Here is an 18,537-nt window from a genome sequence, read left to right as displayed (position 1 = left end):
CAAACATGGCTGCCTAAATATGCTATTGGGCTAGTGGGTTTTAAGAAGAAGAATAAGAAGAAGAGTTGGTTCTTATATGCCACTTTTCTCTACCTGAAGGAGGCTCAAAGCGGCTTACAGTTACCTTTCCCTTTCCTCTCCCCACAACAGACACCCTGTGAGGTGGGTGAGGCTGAGAGAGCCCTGATATCACTGCTCGGTCAGAACAGTTTTATCAGTGCCGTGGCGAGCCCAAGGCCATCCGGCTGGCTGCATGTGAGGAATGCAGAATCGAAACCGGCATGCCAGATTAGAAGTCCGCACTCCTAACCACTACACAAAGCATCTTGGAAACCCTATGGGGTTGTTGTAAGTCCGCTGTGACTTGAGGGCACATTCTACCACTGTGTACGTGTGTAAGTTTACATAATTCAAGTCACATACGCAAGAGCAGATAATTGCAACAGAATATTGGCACTGGAAATGTTTTCTACTCAAAGGCTATCAGTGATTACTAGTCATGATAGATCTCTCTTCCTTCCCTTAGCAAGGCGAATATAACCCATCTGGATGGGAAATGCTGCATTGGGATAGTATTGAATCAGAAGGATCCTGTTAAGATCCGTGCGATTGCACTGATTTAAATCCGGATTTTAGTTGTTAGCTCACAACGGATGAATGCGTATGGCTGTCCGTAACTGCCCATGATTTTTTGTAATCGTTCTGTTTGGCAAACTTGGTTTTGCACTGCGACTGAATTTATTTTTGCCTGACTCTTTTTGTTACACCAATAAAGGTTTTGTATGTATGTATATGATATCTCTTTCCTTCAGTAGCTGAGGTGCTGTGCCTCTTTAAATCAGGAGGTGAGGAGCACTGGCATGATGAGGCCATTGCATTCATCTTGCTTGTGGGTTCCCTAAAGTCAGCTGGCTGGCCACCAGGTGAACAGGATGCTGAACTAGATGGGCCTTTGGTCTGCTCCACCCTGGCTCTTATCTTCTTCCCAGTTTGTGCCCATCATGTCTAACTGCAGCTCAGAGAACTATACAAACAAAGAGGCTGAAGACATCTCCCCTTTCCTCTGTGAAGATGCCCCAAATCTTAAGAGAATGCAAAAAGATCAAAAATTGTTCTTGCCATTTGCCGGCAAGTCACAATCCGGTCGTGCCTTTAAACATAAAGGTATTCTCACAGCACACACAAAAATCCCCCCCGAAGACACAGAAAGCCCTAAAATCTTACTTACTAGGAAGTCTTCTTCACAGTAGACCTTTCCATTGACATTGTAGAAGGCCTTCCCTCGTAATCTTCTCCCTGTCAAAAATATTGTACCATCTATTAATACTTCCCTTTGTTGTAGTAATGAAAAAAGCTTTCAACGATGCAATGGGAAATATATTCTACAGACGTCACACATCCTATTTTTACTTGTCTTTTGGTAATCTCCCCACACATGCACACACATTACCATCTTTCAGGCTACTGCCACAGCAAAATTAAACCAGTGGACCACTTTGGTGGGCAAGAACTGATCTTCAATCCCAAGGAGTTCATCGATCTACATTCCAAAGACAAAATGGCACACACCTGGGAGGTCAGATCCCCTGGCCACTGGATTGGGAGGGTTGAGAAACTCCTAAGGGGTCTGAGGGTGAAGTCTGGGGACAACAGGGACCTCAGTAGGGTACAATGTCATAGCATCTATCTTCAAAATGATCTGTTTTCTCCAGGAGTACTGATCTCTCTAGTCTGGACATGAACTGTCATTCTGGTAGATCCACAGGACCCACCTGGAGGTTGGCAGCCCGTCCCCCGTCCCATCTATCCCTCCCCTCTAAAACTGCCAGCCACTTGTGCAGTTGTCCCCCTTCCACCACTCAGTACTCCAGTAAGGCTTCGGAAGCTATCAGATTGTGATGGTCCCACAAGTAAAAGAACCATTTCAGGCAAGAGAGGAGAGACTGTCTTCCCCTTTGATGACACAGAAGCCCCAATTTTTGCCTCTGAGGGCCACTGGAATCCAGGTCACAAACACGGTTTTGTGGGGAGGGGGGGAGAACGGGACCGAGAGAGAACGCAGACTTAGCCATCCCTCCAGGTAACTTTCAAACATTCTCTTTTCCCAGGCTTTGCTGTGCCCCAAAACTTACACATGGCCTGCTCTAACTTGTTGAGCATCTACACCCAGGAGACTGCCGGCATGAAGCAAGACCTAACTTGCAGTTGAGGAGAGTGATTCCCCTTCGTATGACGCAGACAAGAACACCCCCTCACACGGGGCAGGAGTAATTTAAAACTCACACACCTCTGCCAGGTTCTGTATTCAAGAAATCGTTCAAAAAGCCGTTACGGGCTTGGACTCTAAGTTCCTGTTCTGTCACCTGAACAGTTCGGACAACCAAATTCAATTTCCACTGGCTGAAGCAGGCAGGGCAATTTCTACCAATTCCCCTCAAACACAATAGACCCTCACTCCGAACCCACACAAACTGCTCCAGGGGATCTACTGGCCCACAGTAAATCAGCTCTTCTCGCTCTGTGACTCAGTTTTATCTGTAAATCAGCTCTTCTCGCTCTGTGACTAGACCAAGGTCAGCCAGCTGGCTGCATGCCGAGGAGTAGGGGATCAAACCCAGTTCTCCAGACTAGAGTCCACCGCCCTTTAACCACTACACTACAGTGTGTACGGAACAAGTCCTGCATCCAGCACAATTACAAACAAGGTAAGATATATGTTTGCGTGAATGTGCCATCAATCTCCTTCCTGATTTATGCCAATCCTATGGATTAATTACTGCTAAAATATCCTATCCTTAACAAACCTGGTTCCTCAGATCTTAACTATGACACTATACCAGCTGGAGGGGCTAGACTACCTTTTCTCAGGTACACTGGAGATATAGGATATCCAGGGATAGATCAGGGGAGTCCCTGGGTCCCTCCTTGCTATGATGTCAAGAGTCTACCCAAAAAGTAAAGACAAACCATGCTGCTCTCTCTCACATTCAGGGAGGGGATGAGTAGAACATTTTCCCATGAATAGAAAGCTTGACCCAGAAAATAATGAAGCCAAACACAGGGAAACTGACGGACTATGTGTGCTGGTCCCGAACAATCTTTTGGCCTGCGAATAAAGGCCACACTCCCCAGAAGACAGGCAGTTCTCCAATAAACAAGACGGAACAAGCACTGCATCCAGCACAGTGCAGCTTTCAAAATTTCTGAACCAGGGCCAAAGACACACAGCCCCAGTCACTGTACATTAATTTGTAACAGTTTTTGTCATTTTTAACAATATATAAATATATATATATCATGATATCACAGGTAGGCTTGAGGCTACCTATGTGTCTGAAACTAAAGGGGGTGAAGGGCCATGATTCAAGGATTTGCAAGCTTTTGGGGCCATGGCTGTAAAGTAGAAGACAAAGAAGAGTTAGTTCTTATATGCCGCTTTTCTCTCTCCGAAGGAGTCTCAAAGCAGCTTACAGTCACCTTCCCTTTCCTCTCCTCACGACAGACACCCAGTGAGGGAGGTGAGGCTGAGAGAGCCCGGATATCTCTGATTCCAGGATATTACTGCTCAGTCAGAACAGCTTTATCAGTGCTGTGGCGAGCCCAAGGTCACCCAGCTGGTTGCATGTGAGGGAGCCCAGAATCAAACCTGGCACGCCAGGTCTGACTGAATTCAAAGTTTTCACTTTTCTGTCTTATAATGCAAGTTTCAAGACCATATGGTTTCGCTGAGAAATCTGAAAATTTATCTAGTGGTTTTTGCAAAAAAAAAAAAAGCCTCAAGAGAAAAACAGGGAAGGACTGGGTAAGGATTCTTGTGGCCAAAGATGAAAGAATTTCCCTTAGCACAGCTATACTCTGCCCACCCATTCTCAAGATGTGGCAGCCTTCTAAAGTAGAAATACCCTCCTCACAATTCACTATGATCCAGTACTTTTCTTTGTCCTCAAGAAGAAATTCCATAGAATTCCAAATCTTGCATCAAAGTAAACTGACCCTCCCCCAAAACAAATACTATAGCTACCAAAAGATGTATAATATTAGGGGAAATTGTGTAGAGCAGGCTTTCTCAACTATGAAAGCCCGGGGTTTCTTGATGGCCCTGATAAAAAACATTTATCAGGTGATATGGCCATACAGGTTCATGTTGACCTGCCCCACATCCCAAAATGGCCAATGATGGGCCTGAAGGGGGTGGGAAGTACACAGTTATGCTTCCCAACCATAACTTGCTCTATCGCACCACTTCTGTGATTTCTCAAAGTCTGAAGAATATTTCAGGGGTTTCTCAATAGTAAAAAAAAGGCTAGACCTTGATTTCTTGCCAGATATTGTCCACTGATCAATGGAACACACACAAAACCCAGCGTAGCCTTCTGCTGAAGGACTTCACAGTATTCCTCTTGCTCAATTCTTCATTGCTCCTGGGCTCTGCATTCCCTCCCCCCGGGCATGCTTCCCAAATGCCAGGCTTCCTTCCTTCTATAGCTTTGCAACCCCTGGCACGACAATCTTGTCAGACTAGTTTTCAGAAGCTCACAGGATGTGGCTCTCCGTTTCACACCTGCCCAGATATCTGAAGAACAATAGCTCCCTTTGCAAGGCCAGACTAGAGAATTTCCTTGCAGAGTGCACACAAAGAGAGGTATCCTTCCAGGGCAATTAAGGAAGGCTCAAATTCCTCCCCATTATCTCGCCAATACTTCAAGTGCCTGCTGCCCACGGCTCCTTAGCAATGGGCGAAAGGTGGTGACCATTACACTCGGAGACTAAGGTTACTGCTTCTCCTGGGATGGGCTCAGCCACTTGCCCCTGCACCTGCACTCACAAAGGTCTGAGGTCCTGCTGTAGGGCTGCTGGATGGATCCAGGGCACCTCAAACAAAGGTCAGCTCTGGCCAGTGGGCGGGCAGGCAGATGTGGAGAGAAGCTGGTCTGATGAAATTGAAGGGCATCAAGGAAGAGGAGATGAAAGAACAAACAGGTTATTGGATGGGGGCTCATGAGGTGACATGCTCTCTCACTGGAAACATTTCCCCCTATCGAGCAAACTAGTGCTTCAGGGACAAAGGGTAGACCAGAGCCATTGTTCCCTGACAGGCTAACTTTCCATGAACATAGGGCTCTTTTCCGTATGAGAAGATGATGTTGTCATGCAAACCTCCACCTGCAGAGTGGGGATTAGAACCTGGATCTCACAGGTCCTAGCTCAGCACTACAGCAACTACTACGCTACATAGGTTGGCCTCATCTCACCTGAAGCCTGTGAGAACTAAGCTTAAACATCACATATGACCTCTCTCAAGTTCCTAGGGAGATGTTTTCTTTAAAGGTTAGTTGTGTTCTGTGATATTTAGAATTTTTGATTTTTATAAATTATAGTTGGAGAGGGAAGGAAGCAAATTTTGGTCTCCTTCCAATACTCTGTGTGTGTGTGTGCGTGTGTACACTAGGAGTGGCCAACCTGGGGCTCTCCAGATGTCCACAGACTGGCAGGGACTCATGGTCATTGTAGTCCATGAACATCTGGAAAGCCACAGTTTGGCCATCCCAGGCATACTCACCCACATACATTTAACGTATCATTTATTTTAAGACCTCAGCCAGCGGCCCTGGAGCCAGCCTTTCAGAATGTCAGCAGAATTTGGGGCATTTAAGAAATGGCTTGTAAAAAGACGACTATTCCCAGATCACAGTCTTCAACCTCAGCAGTAACCTCCCCCCCTCCCCTACACTTTTGGCCTGTGGGAAAAATTTCAGCAGATTCTCTTGTGGTGTCTGATCCTCCAGGGTGAGCTCATACAGGAAACAGACTTTATAAGATGAGCAAGCAGAGCGAATTAAAGCAAGATTTGCCTTGCAGGCTTGCTAAAACTAGTCAGTTCTATATGTGTGTGTCTGGGGAGGGGTATTAATTAAAACCAAACCAATCCCACCTGGAGTCCGGGGAAGGGAGACAGGATGGGTGTCCAGAAAGTTATTTGTTTTTTTAAAACACATATATTAAAGGTTTGTTATAAATTGTGCAAAGTTTCAACTGAGGATCTGAAGGTCCATACTATCTGGGTTTCTTGTGTTACGATTCCTGCGGGAATGAGGGTTCTACGGGGGTCACCAAAAGTCGGCTGTGACTTGATGGCATTTTCCACCAACACCATTTCCTAGTGCAATGCCGCCCTTACACAACACCTAGAAGAGCCCATTGTGCTTCATAGTGGCAAAATCCCAGTTATCTGAAGGACCATCCTGAATAGATAGGTCAACAATACATGCTCAGGGGCCGCTTGCGCACGTAAGATTCTGCTCCAGTTTTGTGCCATTCTGCTGCTTCTCCCCACTACCGCAATCATTTGCTGTTTGTTTGTGCCCCTCCCCCAAACATCATTTGGGAAAGCATCTATGCATACTGTGAAGGTGCATGCCAGCACTACCCTCCCCAAGAGCTTTTCATCAGAGGTTGACGCGACTTAAGGCGGTACCAATGTGCCAACTACAGCAACAAGAGGCTCTGATTCTGTCCACCCTGTGGCAGATGTGAAGTTGGAACAAACAGCTTTCCAGCTCACTCAGTTCTTAGTCTTTGAGACTAGCTATTTAAGCCTGGATTAAGCCTGAGATTTAGAGCCTGGAGACTAATTTTGGGGGGGAGGGGGAATCCATGGCTGTGAGCCATTAGATTTGGAAGGGAAGGAGATTAGACAGATCCAGATATTTCCGTAAAGAAAAGGCACAGAGTAGCATTTGCCGTTCTATTTGTCGCTTTGCAAACTGGATATTAGCAAAGCCCGGGTTTCCCTAGGCTGTTTCTCCATGAGAAAATCCACAGCGGCAGAGAAGTTTCCGCAAAAGATGACTTGTCTCTCACTGATGCGTCTCTGCTTGCCATTCACGGCTGTAGGGTTGGGTGCCTTCTGGGTGTGCGCTGAATTCACACAAGTCAACAATGGAGTGTGCTTGAAGGAGGAGGGGAGGGGGAGCTTCTGAGCCCAGACGGTCTAAACTTGGTGCCAAGCACAGTGAAATGTTGCTATCTGCATAAATTATGCAAATAGGCAGATTTGAATGGTTTTGGTGCACACACATTATTCTGATTTTGCTAGTAGCAGGGTAAAGAGCTATGCCATAATTCTGACCCCAGCCACTGGAAAACTTTCTCAAGCTAGCCTTCTTCCTTTTGAGATTTTTGGCTGGAATCCCTTCATGCCCATCTTTGCAACCACTGGGGGGGGGGGGGGAATCTAGAAACTTGGGAATCTAGAAACTTTCTGAAAGTGGCAGCTGAATTCTGCACCTAATATCACACTGGGTGGTTTGCTACAATCCGGCAGAACTGTAGAATATGTACAGCCTTGAGGCCACTCCCAAGAGGAATATCTTTTAACAGGACCCAGAACCCTTTGCATGGAAGAGGTCAGAAAGTGTGTGTGTGTGTGTGTGTGTTGGGGATGTCCACTGCTTTCCTCTGGAAGAAAAGCCACAGAGTGGAGCTGCCCCCACAAAATGAGGCATCTGCAGAAAACTGCCCCCCCCCCTGCACTGCCCATTTGCCAACCCTTCTGCTAATCTCCTTCCACAGAGACAAAGGTTGGCGGTTTGGGCATTCAGAAGAGAGGGACAGTTTCAGAAGGGAGGGGGAGGTAGAGAGAGAGGGAAAGAAAGAGTGGGAAATTTGGTGCCAAAATTCCTCTGAAAATAAGATCCTGCATCTTGGCAGGAGATGCATATTTGCAAGCCGCAGCGGTCACTTGAAATCTGAAAATCATTGCAGGCTGGCTACCGTGGACATGTGGGGCTCTCCCTTCCGAAAAAGTTCTATGCCCAACTGCAGGACCCAGAATGCTGCATTCCTCCCACAGCTGGACTCCCCCCCCCCCACACCCCCAACATGCAGGAATGCAGGATTGGACCCAAAACATGCACTTTGCTTTCTGTAAAGTCTCCCGCGGTTGCACTCCAGTGAGAGCGCGCACACGCTATTTAAAAACATAACCCCCTCCCCGCCCCAGCTGCAGCCTCATCTGATAGGCCAGAGAGTCTGAAAAGGTCTTTTGTTACAGAGGGCAAGAACTTCTGGTGTATAAGTTATACAAACACGCTCGCATTTTCTGGGCTAAAATTGTCCACATTCCAGTCGCTCAGCGCATCAAAAGGCGCGAGAGTATTTCAGAAGCCCAGTGAAGACTGAGCTGAAGGCAAAAGGGTCTGTTTAAAACCCAAGACAAAAAACAGCACTCCAAGCAGCTGAATCCCAGGAATAATTTTACAATCGTTGGGCACCATCTACCAACGGTTTGGGGTCTTTAAAAATTTCCCCGCAGAAGGCCCACAAACGAAAAGGCATGGCATGAAAGAAATACACACAACTTCCCCAAAGTTCCTGCGGGGAAAGATTATATGCCAATATTTGCAGCAGGCCTTTTTAAAATTAAGAGGCACACAAAGTTAGCCAAGTCAAAACAAAAAATCTCCCAGTGCTTCTTTTTTTTTCCTTTTGGAGGCGGCTGCATGTACTTTGTTACTGGAACTATTAGGATGCAAATCTCAAAATGTACAAGCCTCTACTTGGCCAACATACACAAAAACCGGCAGACATTGTCCCTGCCGAATAAAAGGCTTGCTGCTAAAATAGCTGGAGCTCTCCGTAAATAAGCAGCATTCTTCGGAGCTGAGGTCACTGACTTGCTTCTATTCTGTTTCACCCCCAGTCTGGGATTTGACCATTTAAGGGGGAGGGGGAGAGAGCAGCCCCCCCCCCTCCCATCACAGCACACACCAAAGAATGCCGGGGATTTTTATTTGAAATTTAAACCCTATTTTGAAACCCTGTTGCTGCCGTTTTAGTACTATTACTAGGAAGATAGTAGGCAGAATTTGGTCATAAACAGGTCGTGAAAATTATCATGGCTCACAGCACTTGTAAAAAGATGCCCCGGCGTGTGGCAGATAAAGAAAAATAAGGTTTCCAAATTAAAATCCATGGGCAATGCACATCACATCTGTGCATCTTGAATATTTCAAATACTATTTGAACTATATATTAAAGCTTTGTTTTGAATGAGGACCTTGGCTTCCATGCCAGTCCTACTGAGCAATTTGTGGTCCAAGTGGACTCGAACGATGCCGCTTTGGGGGGACTTGAGCGATTTCGCCAAAACTACTACACAGAATTTGCGCATGCCATATTCTGTCTGTTATATTGGGCAGGGGTAGTCAACCTGTGGTCCTCCAGATGTTCATGGACTACAATTCCCATGAACCCCTGCCAGCGTTTGCTGGCAGGGGCTCATGGGAATTGTGGTCCATGAACATCTGGAGGACCACAGGTTGACTACCCCTGATATTGGGCACAGAGAAGAGCTTCTGGAGAGGTTCCACACTTCCAAGTCCTTGCAGATGTGAAGACAATCTCTGAACTGGGCAAGCAATCAAAGCCTACTGAATCTCCAAGGCCATAGTGGGTGGCTGAATCAGGGATCCAAGTAACAACGTGCCTCGGTCAAATTCAAGCTCAGGAAGCATGCTGAAGAATGAAACATGGGACACTGGGAAGGCACACATGGAGCCTCACCACCATGGCCTGGAAAAAGAGAGTCAGTGACCCCTTTGGCATGACCACCCGGGAAGCAGGCAGAGAAAGGAGCCCACAATGCAACGTGCCATTTTATTGTCCCACTGAAGAGAGGCCCTAGCAGGATACTGGCAGAAGAAATAAGCAGTTGACCAGAAAAAAGACCACAGAAGAGAGACGACACACTCAAGCCGCAATTCCATGGGCAGTAGGGTCTGCTATGTTTGGAAAGCTTGTCCAACAATCATTTGTTCTAGAACAAGAAGAAGAGTTGGTTTTTATACCCCGTTTTCCTCTACCCGAAGGAGTCTCAAAGCAGCTTACAATCACCTTCCCTTCCTCTCCCCACAACAGACACTCTGTGGGGTAAGGTGAGGCAGGGAGAGCTCTGAGAGAAATTGTTCCGTGAGAACAGCTCTCACAGGATTGTGACTAGTCCAAGGTCAGCCAGCAGGCTGCATGTGAAGGAGAGGGGAATCAAACCTGGCTGACCAGATTAGAAGCCACTGCCCTTAACCAGTACACCAAGCTGGCTCCCAAGAAGACTCGGTAGTGGTAAGAATATACAAAAATCAAGATGGCCGACAACTCACGCTGTGCACTGGGGGTTATTCACAGGCCCCCAAGGAGAAGCCTTGGCAGCTAACTGACCCACTCTCCTTTTTGTTTACAAAGAAAGATACCCGATTTAAAAAGGATTCACACCAAGCTAGACACTCTTACCCCCCCCCCCCACACACACACAATGAATGCTGCATTTGTGTCCTCACATAATTCCAGTACACAGAACATTCCTTTGTAGTTAATATAAGATTGGCGGGGAGGGGGGGGGATGGATTAGTTGAACTCTGTTTTAAACTGTTTTGATGATTTTTTTTAATTGTTGTAACTTGCCCTGGGCCTGCTTGCAGAGAGGGGCAGTATATGAATCAAGTTATTATAAATTATATATATATATATATGAAATCCCCTCCCAGGATGTATGCTACAGAAACTGGAAAGCTGTGGTGGGAGGCAAATTCTTTATCCAGTTGATCTGCAAAGTGAAAAACCTAGCTCTGTAACTCACACGTAGTTCTGTTACCGTGCTTGGAAGCTGAACAGAAAAGCAGCCATTCTGAATCAGAGCACTGGAAGCATCCTGTTTCACACAGTTTGCCCTGGAAGGCCAACAAACTTGGCACAGAGGCCAAGGAATCCATACTGCTTCCCAGCATTTGGTATTCAGAGGTCTATAATCCTTGGACTAGGGAAGTTCCTCCTCATCACCATGGCTAGTAGCCCTAGAGCAGTAGTCCCCAACCTTTTTATCACCGGGGACCACTCAACGCCTTTTACTGAGGCCCGGTGGGGGGGGGGGGTAGTTTACTCCTCTACTCTCAACCACTGCCCTAGCACTCTGATTGCTATGAAGAAGAAGAAGGAGTTGGTTCTTATATGCCGCTTTTCCCTACCCGAAGGAGGCTCAAAGCGGCTTACAGTCGCCTTCCCATTCCTCTTTCCACAACAGACACCCTGTGGGGTGGGTGAGGCTGAGAGAGCACTGATATCACTGCCTGGTCAGAACAGTTTTATCAGTGCCGTGGCGAGCCCAAGGTCACCCAGCTGGTTGCATGTGGGGGAGTGCAGAATCGAACCTGGCATGCCAGATTACAAGTCCGCACTCCTAACCACTACACCAAACTGGCTATGGTAATGTTTAAACATCCCTTCAAAATAAGATACAGACACACCACAACAATGAAGTGTGTTGTAAAGGGCTGGGGGGGATGAAGTAAAGGGCCGGGGGGGGGGGAGAAGGCGTCCTTCGGGGCCCACCTCCAATTAGTCGAGGGACCACATGTGGTCCGCACAGGTTGGGGATCGCTACCCTAGAGGATCCTTGAGAGCCAGCTTGGTGTAGTTAGAAGCGCGGACTTCTAATCTGGTGAGCCGGGTTTGATTCCATGCTCCCCCACATGCAGCCAGCTGGGTGACCTTGGGCTCGCCACAGCACTGACCAAGCTATTCTGACCAAGCAGGAATATCAGGGCTCTCTCAGCCTCACCCACCTCACAGGGTGTCTGTTGTGGGGAGAGGAACGGGAAGGCGACTGTAAGCCGCTTTGAGACTCCTTCGGGTAGAGAAAAGTGGCAGATAAGAACCAACTCTTCTTCCTTTTCTACTCATATTTCTGGCAGCTCCACTGTGGGGTGCCGCAAGGAACAGTTCTCTCTCCATTCCCATCTTTATGCACCCTCTTGCCCAGCTGATAAGGAGGTTTGGACTGGGATGCTATCATAAGGTGACCATGTGTCCCGATTCTCACGGGACGGTCACGACTTTGAGCAAAATGTCCCGCGTTCTGATCCATTGTCAAAATGTCCCACGATGGCATCCGGCGTTCTATCTGCTCAGCTCGGCCCGGCCCTGGCCGCCCCGCCTTTGCTGAGCTCAAGTGCCGACAGCCAGCATGTGTGAACTGCCATGGTACCCGGGGAAGGAGCAATGCAAAATCTGTCCCCTGCCCCAACCCATAAAGGATGTGGGTCTTCTCAGAAGGGATAGTTTACAACAGGGATAGTCAAACTGCGGCCCTCCAGATGTCCATGGACTACAATTCCCAGGAGCCCCTGCCAGCGAATGCTGGCAGGGGCTCCTGGGAATTGTAGTCCATGGACATCTGGAGGGCCGCAGTTTGACTACCCCTGGTTTACAACACAGTGGAGGGAACCAAGCAGTTGCAGATGCCTGCCAAGAAACTTGCATAATAACTCATCCCCACCCCCAGGTCCCTATTGCATTCTACTCAAACCCCAGGGGGTTGTTTCATAAATACAAGCTTTTGAGGAAGCTCTCCGGACCATATCAGACAAAGAACAGGTTGGTGAGCTTATCTCTCTGACTCACAGCCTGGACTTGTGATAAGAGCTCCCTTAACACATATTTTTTGAAGAAACAAGGAAAGATTGTGCAGACACTGTGGTAAAAGATCCTGGGTCTGGTGGAGGAGGCATGCCAGCAAGGTCATTCCCCACCACAGACTGAGACTGTGCTCCTGACCACTGGGGTGCCAATCTCCAGCTGGTGGCTGGAGATATCTCACTATTACACCTGGATCTCCAGGCAACACCAGGAGGAAATGGCAACTTCAGAAGGGTGAACTCTGTGGCGTCACATCCCAAAAAAGAAACCTCTGCCTTCCCCTGGCATTGCCCCCCCCCCCCCCCCAAAAAAAAAACGCCAGGAATTTCCTAAGCGTAGAAAGTAACCCTAGTGGTGAAAATAAGATCTGTTGTAACTTAGAAGCCAGGACTGGCCCAAGACACGTTTGGTACCAAATGCCCAAGATCCAAAATGATGCCTCCACCCATCCTCATGGACATGGCAGCTCTCCTGCACATCTCTTAGTAAAACAAATGAGAGCTAATTACATACACTGTTGTTCATTTCAGGTCACAGGAGGAGAAGAAGAAGAGTTGGTTCTTATATGCCGCTTTTCTCTACCAGAAGGAGTCTCAGAGGCTTACTATTGCCTTCCCTTTCCTCTTCCCACAACAGACACCCTGTGAGGTAGGGGAGGCTGAAAGAGCCCTGATATTCCTGCTCAGAACAGCTTTATCAGTGCCGTGGCGAGCCCAAGGTCACCCAGCTGGCTGCATGTGGGGGAGTGGGGAATCAAAACTGGCTTGCCAGATTAGAAGTCTGCGCTCCTAACCACTACACCAAACTGGAGAGGGTGCTCTGAAGTCATGTTATGTCCCTCTCCTTCTCTGCTGCCCTTAACAGCAGGGCCACCTAGTCTGATGGAAAGATTCCCCTTAGCATTCTGTCCAAAGTCTGCAGTGCTCTCTTCCCTTGTGACATTTAACCAGGAAAGGATAACATACAGAAGCCCAAAGCCACCCTTATTATGGTCATCTTCCCAGCCCTGGCACCTGCAGCCCTTCAAGTGGGGTGAAATCTGGGAGTTCTGACATGCAAAATTAGGCAGCCCATTGCGGTACTTTCTTGTCCTTTTCCAACATGGCCCAAAACATTTTACTACTTCACCATGCCAAAAGGCAGAGATGCAATCTTGCAGCGCCACAATGGGTTGCTGAGATAGAATATGCAGGGTTTGTGACGTTTTGGAGCTTCATTTTCCAAGATGTCTCAGAACAGTGGCCTTCAATCCAAGGGCTGCTGCGTGGATCCACTCTCCCCCCCCCCCCCCCACACACACACCTTGCTGTCCAGCTTCAGCGTTCAGCATGCATGCAACAAGGAGCATACAATAAACTACACAACCCTTGTTCTCTATGGAGCAGGTTCTTCCAAAACGGCAGCTCCCCACCCCACAGAAGATAGGTCTGTCGTGGCTTGCAACTTACCGCAAGAGCAGCATGTAAAGCAGTTGGTGTGATAAAGGTTCCCCATTGCTTGGCAAGCTTGGCTGGCCCCATAGACCCCCTTTCCACACTTGATACAAATGCCTATGAAGAAGGGAGAGAAGGAACGTTAGAGCCCGCCAAGGTTTCAACAAGCAGCTGTCAAGACCCTAACCTGCAGGCACACACAGTGGCCAATAACTCAGTTCTCACTTCAGCAGGCATTGCTTCTATAAAGGTAAAGGTATCCCCTGTACAAGCACCGAGTCATGTCTGACCCTTGGGGTGACGCCCTCTAGCGTTTTTCATGGCAGACTCAATACGGGGTGGTTTGCCAGTGCCTTCCCCAGTCATTACCGTTTACCCCCCCGCAAGCTGGGTACTCATTTTACCAACCTCGGAAGGATGGAAGGCTGAGTCAACCTTGAGCCGGCTGCTGGGATCGAACTCCCAGCCTCATGGTCAGAGTTTCATACAGCATGCTGGCTGCCTTACCACCCAGCGCCACAAGAGGCTCATATAACAACTCAAAATGTAAGGCTTAAGCTGCAGTGGGGTGTCCCAAACTGCATTCTGCATGAGTCCTTTGGGACCTTCTTGTACCTCCCCAACCCATGTGAAAACAGAGCCAGAGGCTGCTTAGTTTTCCAAGAACGGGGTGCAGAGACTCTTCCTCCTCTGCCTTTCCATATTTTGAAGGCTGGGAGATCACATTAGCCACCACGACTGCCTGCAGTCACCTCGCTTCCAGTTCTCTTTGGAGCAGCTGCCAGAAAACACACAGATTGGGCCAGAAATATCTATGATGACTAAAGTTTTGGGTGGGCAGCCATGCTGGTTGGCGACAAAAGGGCAAGATTGGTGTCCAGCAGAATCTGAAACAGCCACAAGATTTTCCAGGGGTTAAGATTTTGGAGCCTCCGACAAAGGGAGCTTTGACTCACTAAGGCTTATATCCTGGAAAATCTTCTTGGTCTTTAAGGAGCTACTGGACTTTCGCTTGGCTCTTCTACTACAGAGCAATGTAGCTACCTACTTGAAACTTTGCTTGAGGATGACTATGCTGGGATAGATTCATGTGGGTCCACCGTGTTGGTCTGAAGCAGCAGAACAAAGTCCAAAGTCCGGTGGCATCTTTAAGGCCAGCAAAGTTTTATTCCAGGTATACGTTTTCGTGTGCACGTGCACGTCATCAGATACCAAACAGATCTGAAGAAGGGCATGTACCCCAAAGCCTCTTTTCTTTTCCCCTTTCATTCTCCCCTCTCTCTGTTTTCCCCCATCTTCTGCTCTTTCCCCCAACTAGGTAATTTCGCCAGTGAATGAACAGCCTGACAGTGAATGGGGATGGTTGGGGGTGGGCGGTAGAATAGCTATCAATATTGGTGAGAGTTTTATTGATGTTTTTATGGATGCTGTTATTGCTGTTTTAATTGTATTGTAAACTGCGAGGCCAGAGAGGGGTGCTATATAGACCCAACTGTAAATAAATAAACAAAATTAAAGGTGCCGCTGGATTCAAACTTTGTTATGTCAAGATAGGTCCCCCTTGGTGTCCTTCAGCAAACTGGAGATGCTTGGCCCTGAGCGATTTGATTGCAGCAACCAGAACTGAATTGTTTTCCACCCTATTTCCCAGTGCAAAAGAAGCTGGTCTTCTTTTATTCCTAAGTGCACCTCCAAAAATCTTCCCAAGCCCCTTCCCAACCCTGTTCAACCAGTCTTGGGCTAAAAGCTATTAACCAATAAGGAAATGTGTCTTTGTCTCTGGTGCTGAGCATAGGCTAAGAGCCTGCTGAGAACTTCAACCGGAGCATTTTGCTAGTTGAGGCTGTCCAGACCCAGCTCCCCCTCTGAAGGTTTACCTGCACAAGCAACATGCACAAGCAACATAAGCCATATCCCTTAAACTTGCTTTTGATACATGTGCCATGGGTAAGGGTTTTGCCACATCATTCTGAGGATAAGCCTTCACAAAGCAAATGCAGCCTCCCGTACATACTCCGAAAAGGAGGTCGCTTTAGCTGGAGATGTTGGGGACTGAACTTGGGGATTTCTGCATGTGAAGAAGATGCGCTACCACTAAGCCACAGCCCCTCCCCTAACGTTGGAGTTACATGTACTAAGAGGAAGACCCAAGCAGAAAGAGGGCAGTGAGAGACAGAGCCCAGAAAGGACACACTTGTGGGCACTTGAGCAGAATTGGTTATAGACAGGGCCTCTGTGGGAAATAAGTGAGGTGGGATTTGTGCTGGGGATGAGGTTAGGGTAGGCACCACAAGGAGAAAGTGGAGGAGAGAAGGTGGGTGATTTCAAAGATTGCCCCTAAGAAAGCAGCCTTCTTAAACTTCACCACCCAAGCAGGCAGGAGCAACCCTAAGCAGGTCTCCTTAGAAGCAAGTCCCATTTTATACAACGGCGTTTAGTCCTAAGAATGCAACCTTAGGACAGCGGCCACAGTCCCATCGCTCCCCCACAGGTGCCTTCCCTCTGCAAAAATGGCCAAAGAAACATCGCCGCACCTTGGCCCCAGAGACCTGCTCTGCTCAGCCCTGCCCCGACTGAAGTTTTTGCCCCACTCACCAAGTTTATTTTGGGAACTGCAAGCAGTTCTTTCAGAGTCTTCTGGCAACCCCCCCCCCTCTCCCAGCCACCATCTGCCTCCTCCCAGAAGCCAAGTGAATCGGAGCCTGGCTAGCTGCCACTGATACTCGGAGCCAGCAGGAGCAGCCTCTTTCACTTGCCCCGTTTCCATTCCAAGGATGGCAAAAGTCCATTTCCTAATGAAATGTCCCATCTTTTGAGATCTCATTCGCAAGCACAGCTCGATGCTGCCTCTCCTGCAGCGGGCTCTCCTGGGAGACCCAGCGGCATGAGTTATTGGACTGCTGCTGTTTTCTCAGTGCTGGGTTAGACCGACAATAACACATTTGCGAGGTAGTCCATCCCCAAAGCAGACGGTTGTTGCGAGCTGGTCCAGGATCAAAACCCAAAAGCACAAGCTTTTAATGTAATATGGCCAACTAGGGTTGCCAGTTCTGGGATGGAGACTTTGGGGGTGGAGCTGGCAGTGGGCAGGGTTTGGGGCGGGAGGGAACTCAGGGGAGTGTGGAGTCAACCCTCCAAAGCAGCCATTTCCTCCAGGGCTACTGAGCTCTTCAGTCTGGTTATAATTCCAGGTTATCCCCAGGTCCTACCTGGAAACTGGCATCCCTATGGCCAACCCAAATGAGACAAAGTGGCATGCATGCAAGCTTTGGAGCTCAGCAGAACTCTTCATCAGGATGCATGTTGCAAAATGAAGATGCAGGGAGATGATGTTTCCAGCTGTGTTTTTAAGGTGAACCCCCCAAAAAGAACACATTGACATCCCGTTGTCCCTGTGCCATCACAATGATGGCCATTTCTCCCCCTGCCGCCTGGGCACTTTTCTGGTCTTTTTAAATTGGCAAACAAGTATCATATTCCATCAACAATCTTGTACCGTTTTCTTTGAAGAGACATGCCTTTCCCCTTATAGCACTGTAAGAAAAATGGTCAGAGACTTAATTTAAAAAAATAAAAGCTGGCATTTCACAGAAAATGGTATGTAGATTGTTATAATGATGTAATGATATTCAATTGCTAATTTTAAGAAATGGAAAAAGGCTTTGAGGCCAGGGAAGGCTTGGCCACTGCCAGGACACTGGAGTAGGAAAACTATAGGGCAGGGGTGGCCCAACTGTGGCTGTCCAGATGTCCATGGACTACAATTCCCAGCTGGCAGGGGCTCATGAGAATTATAGTCCATGGACATCTGGAGAGCCACAGCTGGGCCACCCCTGCTATAGGGAAACCAGCCATGGGGAAGCCCTCTTTACTGTTGCACTGTGTCAACAGCCACTGAAACAATGGGGAATGTATACAAACCTGTGTTATTTATCATATATGGCATGTATGCAGTGTAGCCATGAGATCTTAGGACTGGCTGGCAGCCAGACAAGAGATGCTTAGAGATTGTTTGCCATCGCCTGCCTCCATGCCAGGACTTCTAGTGATCTTTGGAGGTGTCCCATCCAAATACTTGCCAGGGTCAACCCTGCTTAGCTTCCAAGATCTGACGGGATCAGCCTTGCCTGGGCTGACAAGGTGAGGGAGGTACCTGTTTGGAAAACCATCTGGATGGTTTTGATCTAATTAGGAGGCTTAATCTGTCATCTGTAAATTCAAAAACCTTTACAATAGCAAACTCCCAACCACCCATCCCAGTTTAACATGGTGCCTGCCAATGTGTCCCAGGGGTGGCCTTGCTTCTTGAACACAGGATACAGAGAAATACAGGATACAGAGAAAAGGTTCTTGAACAGAACAGGAAAACCAGAGAGTTACAGGTCACTCCATAGCAGCTGAGCGAAGCAATGAAATCACCTCAGGCAGATACTACCGGCTTGGTCAGAGGCAGGGACTTTACATCTCTGGCCTAGGCAATCAGGGATGCCAAGAATTTTGCAAAAACCACACTTATCATTCGACCTTGATGAAGGTTTTCTTAGCCAATGGAATTCTGCAGGTGGAGAGCTCATCCCTAAGGGGAAGACAACCCATTTTTGTCAACTGGCATTGGGCAGAAAATAGCTCTGAGGAA

The 18,537-nt window shown here is 48.0% G+C and overlaps 1 protein-coding gene across 4 annotated transcripts in view; it reads right to left on the bottom strand.

Annotated features, from left to right (window-relative positions):
• Window positions 1–18,537, bottom strand: part of WTIP (WT1 interacting protein) — a 65,466-nt gene that overhangs the window by 25,186 nt on the left and 21,743 nt on the right. For 2 of the 4 annotated variants that reach the window (XR_013226472.1, XM_077309666.1), the window contains exons 2-3: window positions 13,917–14,018; window positions 1,229–1,296 (exon numbers count right to left, since the gene is read on the bottom strand). Coding sequence is in view for 2 of the 4 variants with exons in the window: in XM_077309666.1 (XP_077165781.1) it covers window positions 1,229–1,296; window positions 13,917–14,018 (170 nt within the window). In the remaining 2 variants the exon portion in view is untranslated. Of the gene's footprint in view, window positions 1–1,224; window positions 1,297–13,916; window positions 14,019–18,537 lie in introns of all 4 variants that reach the window. The other 2 variants (XR_013226473.1, XM_077309667.1) reach the window with 2 other exon arrangements.

The sequence above is a fragment of the Paroedura picta genome, chromosome 14 (genome assembly GCF_049243985.1).
Source record: "Paroedura picta isolate Pp20150507F chromosome 14, Ppicta_v3.0, whole genome shotgun sequence".
Classification (NCBI taxonomy): Eukaryota; Metazoa; Chordata; class Lepidosauria; order Squamata; family Gekkonidae; genus Paroedura; species Paroedura picta.
This window is presented reverse-complemented; position numbering and strand designations above follow the sequence as displayed.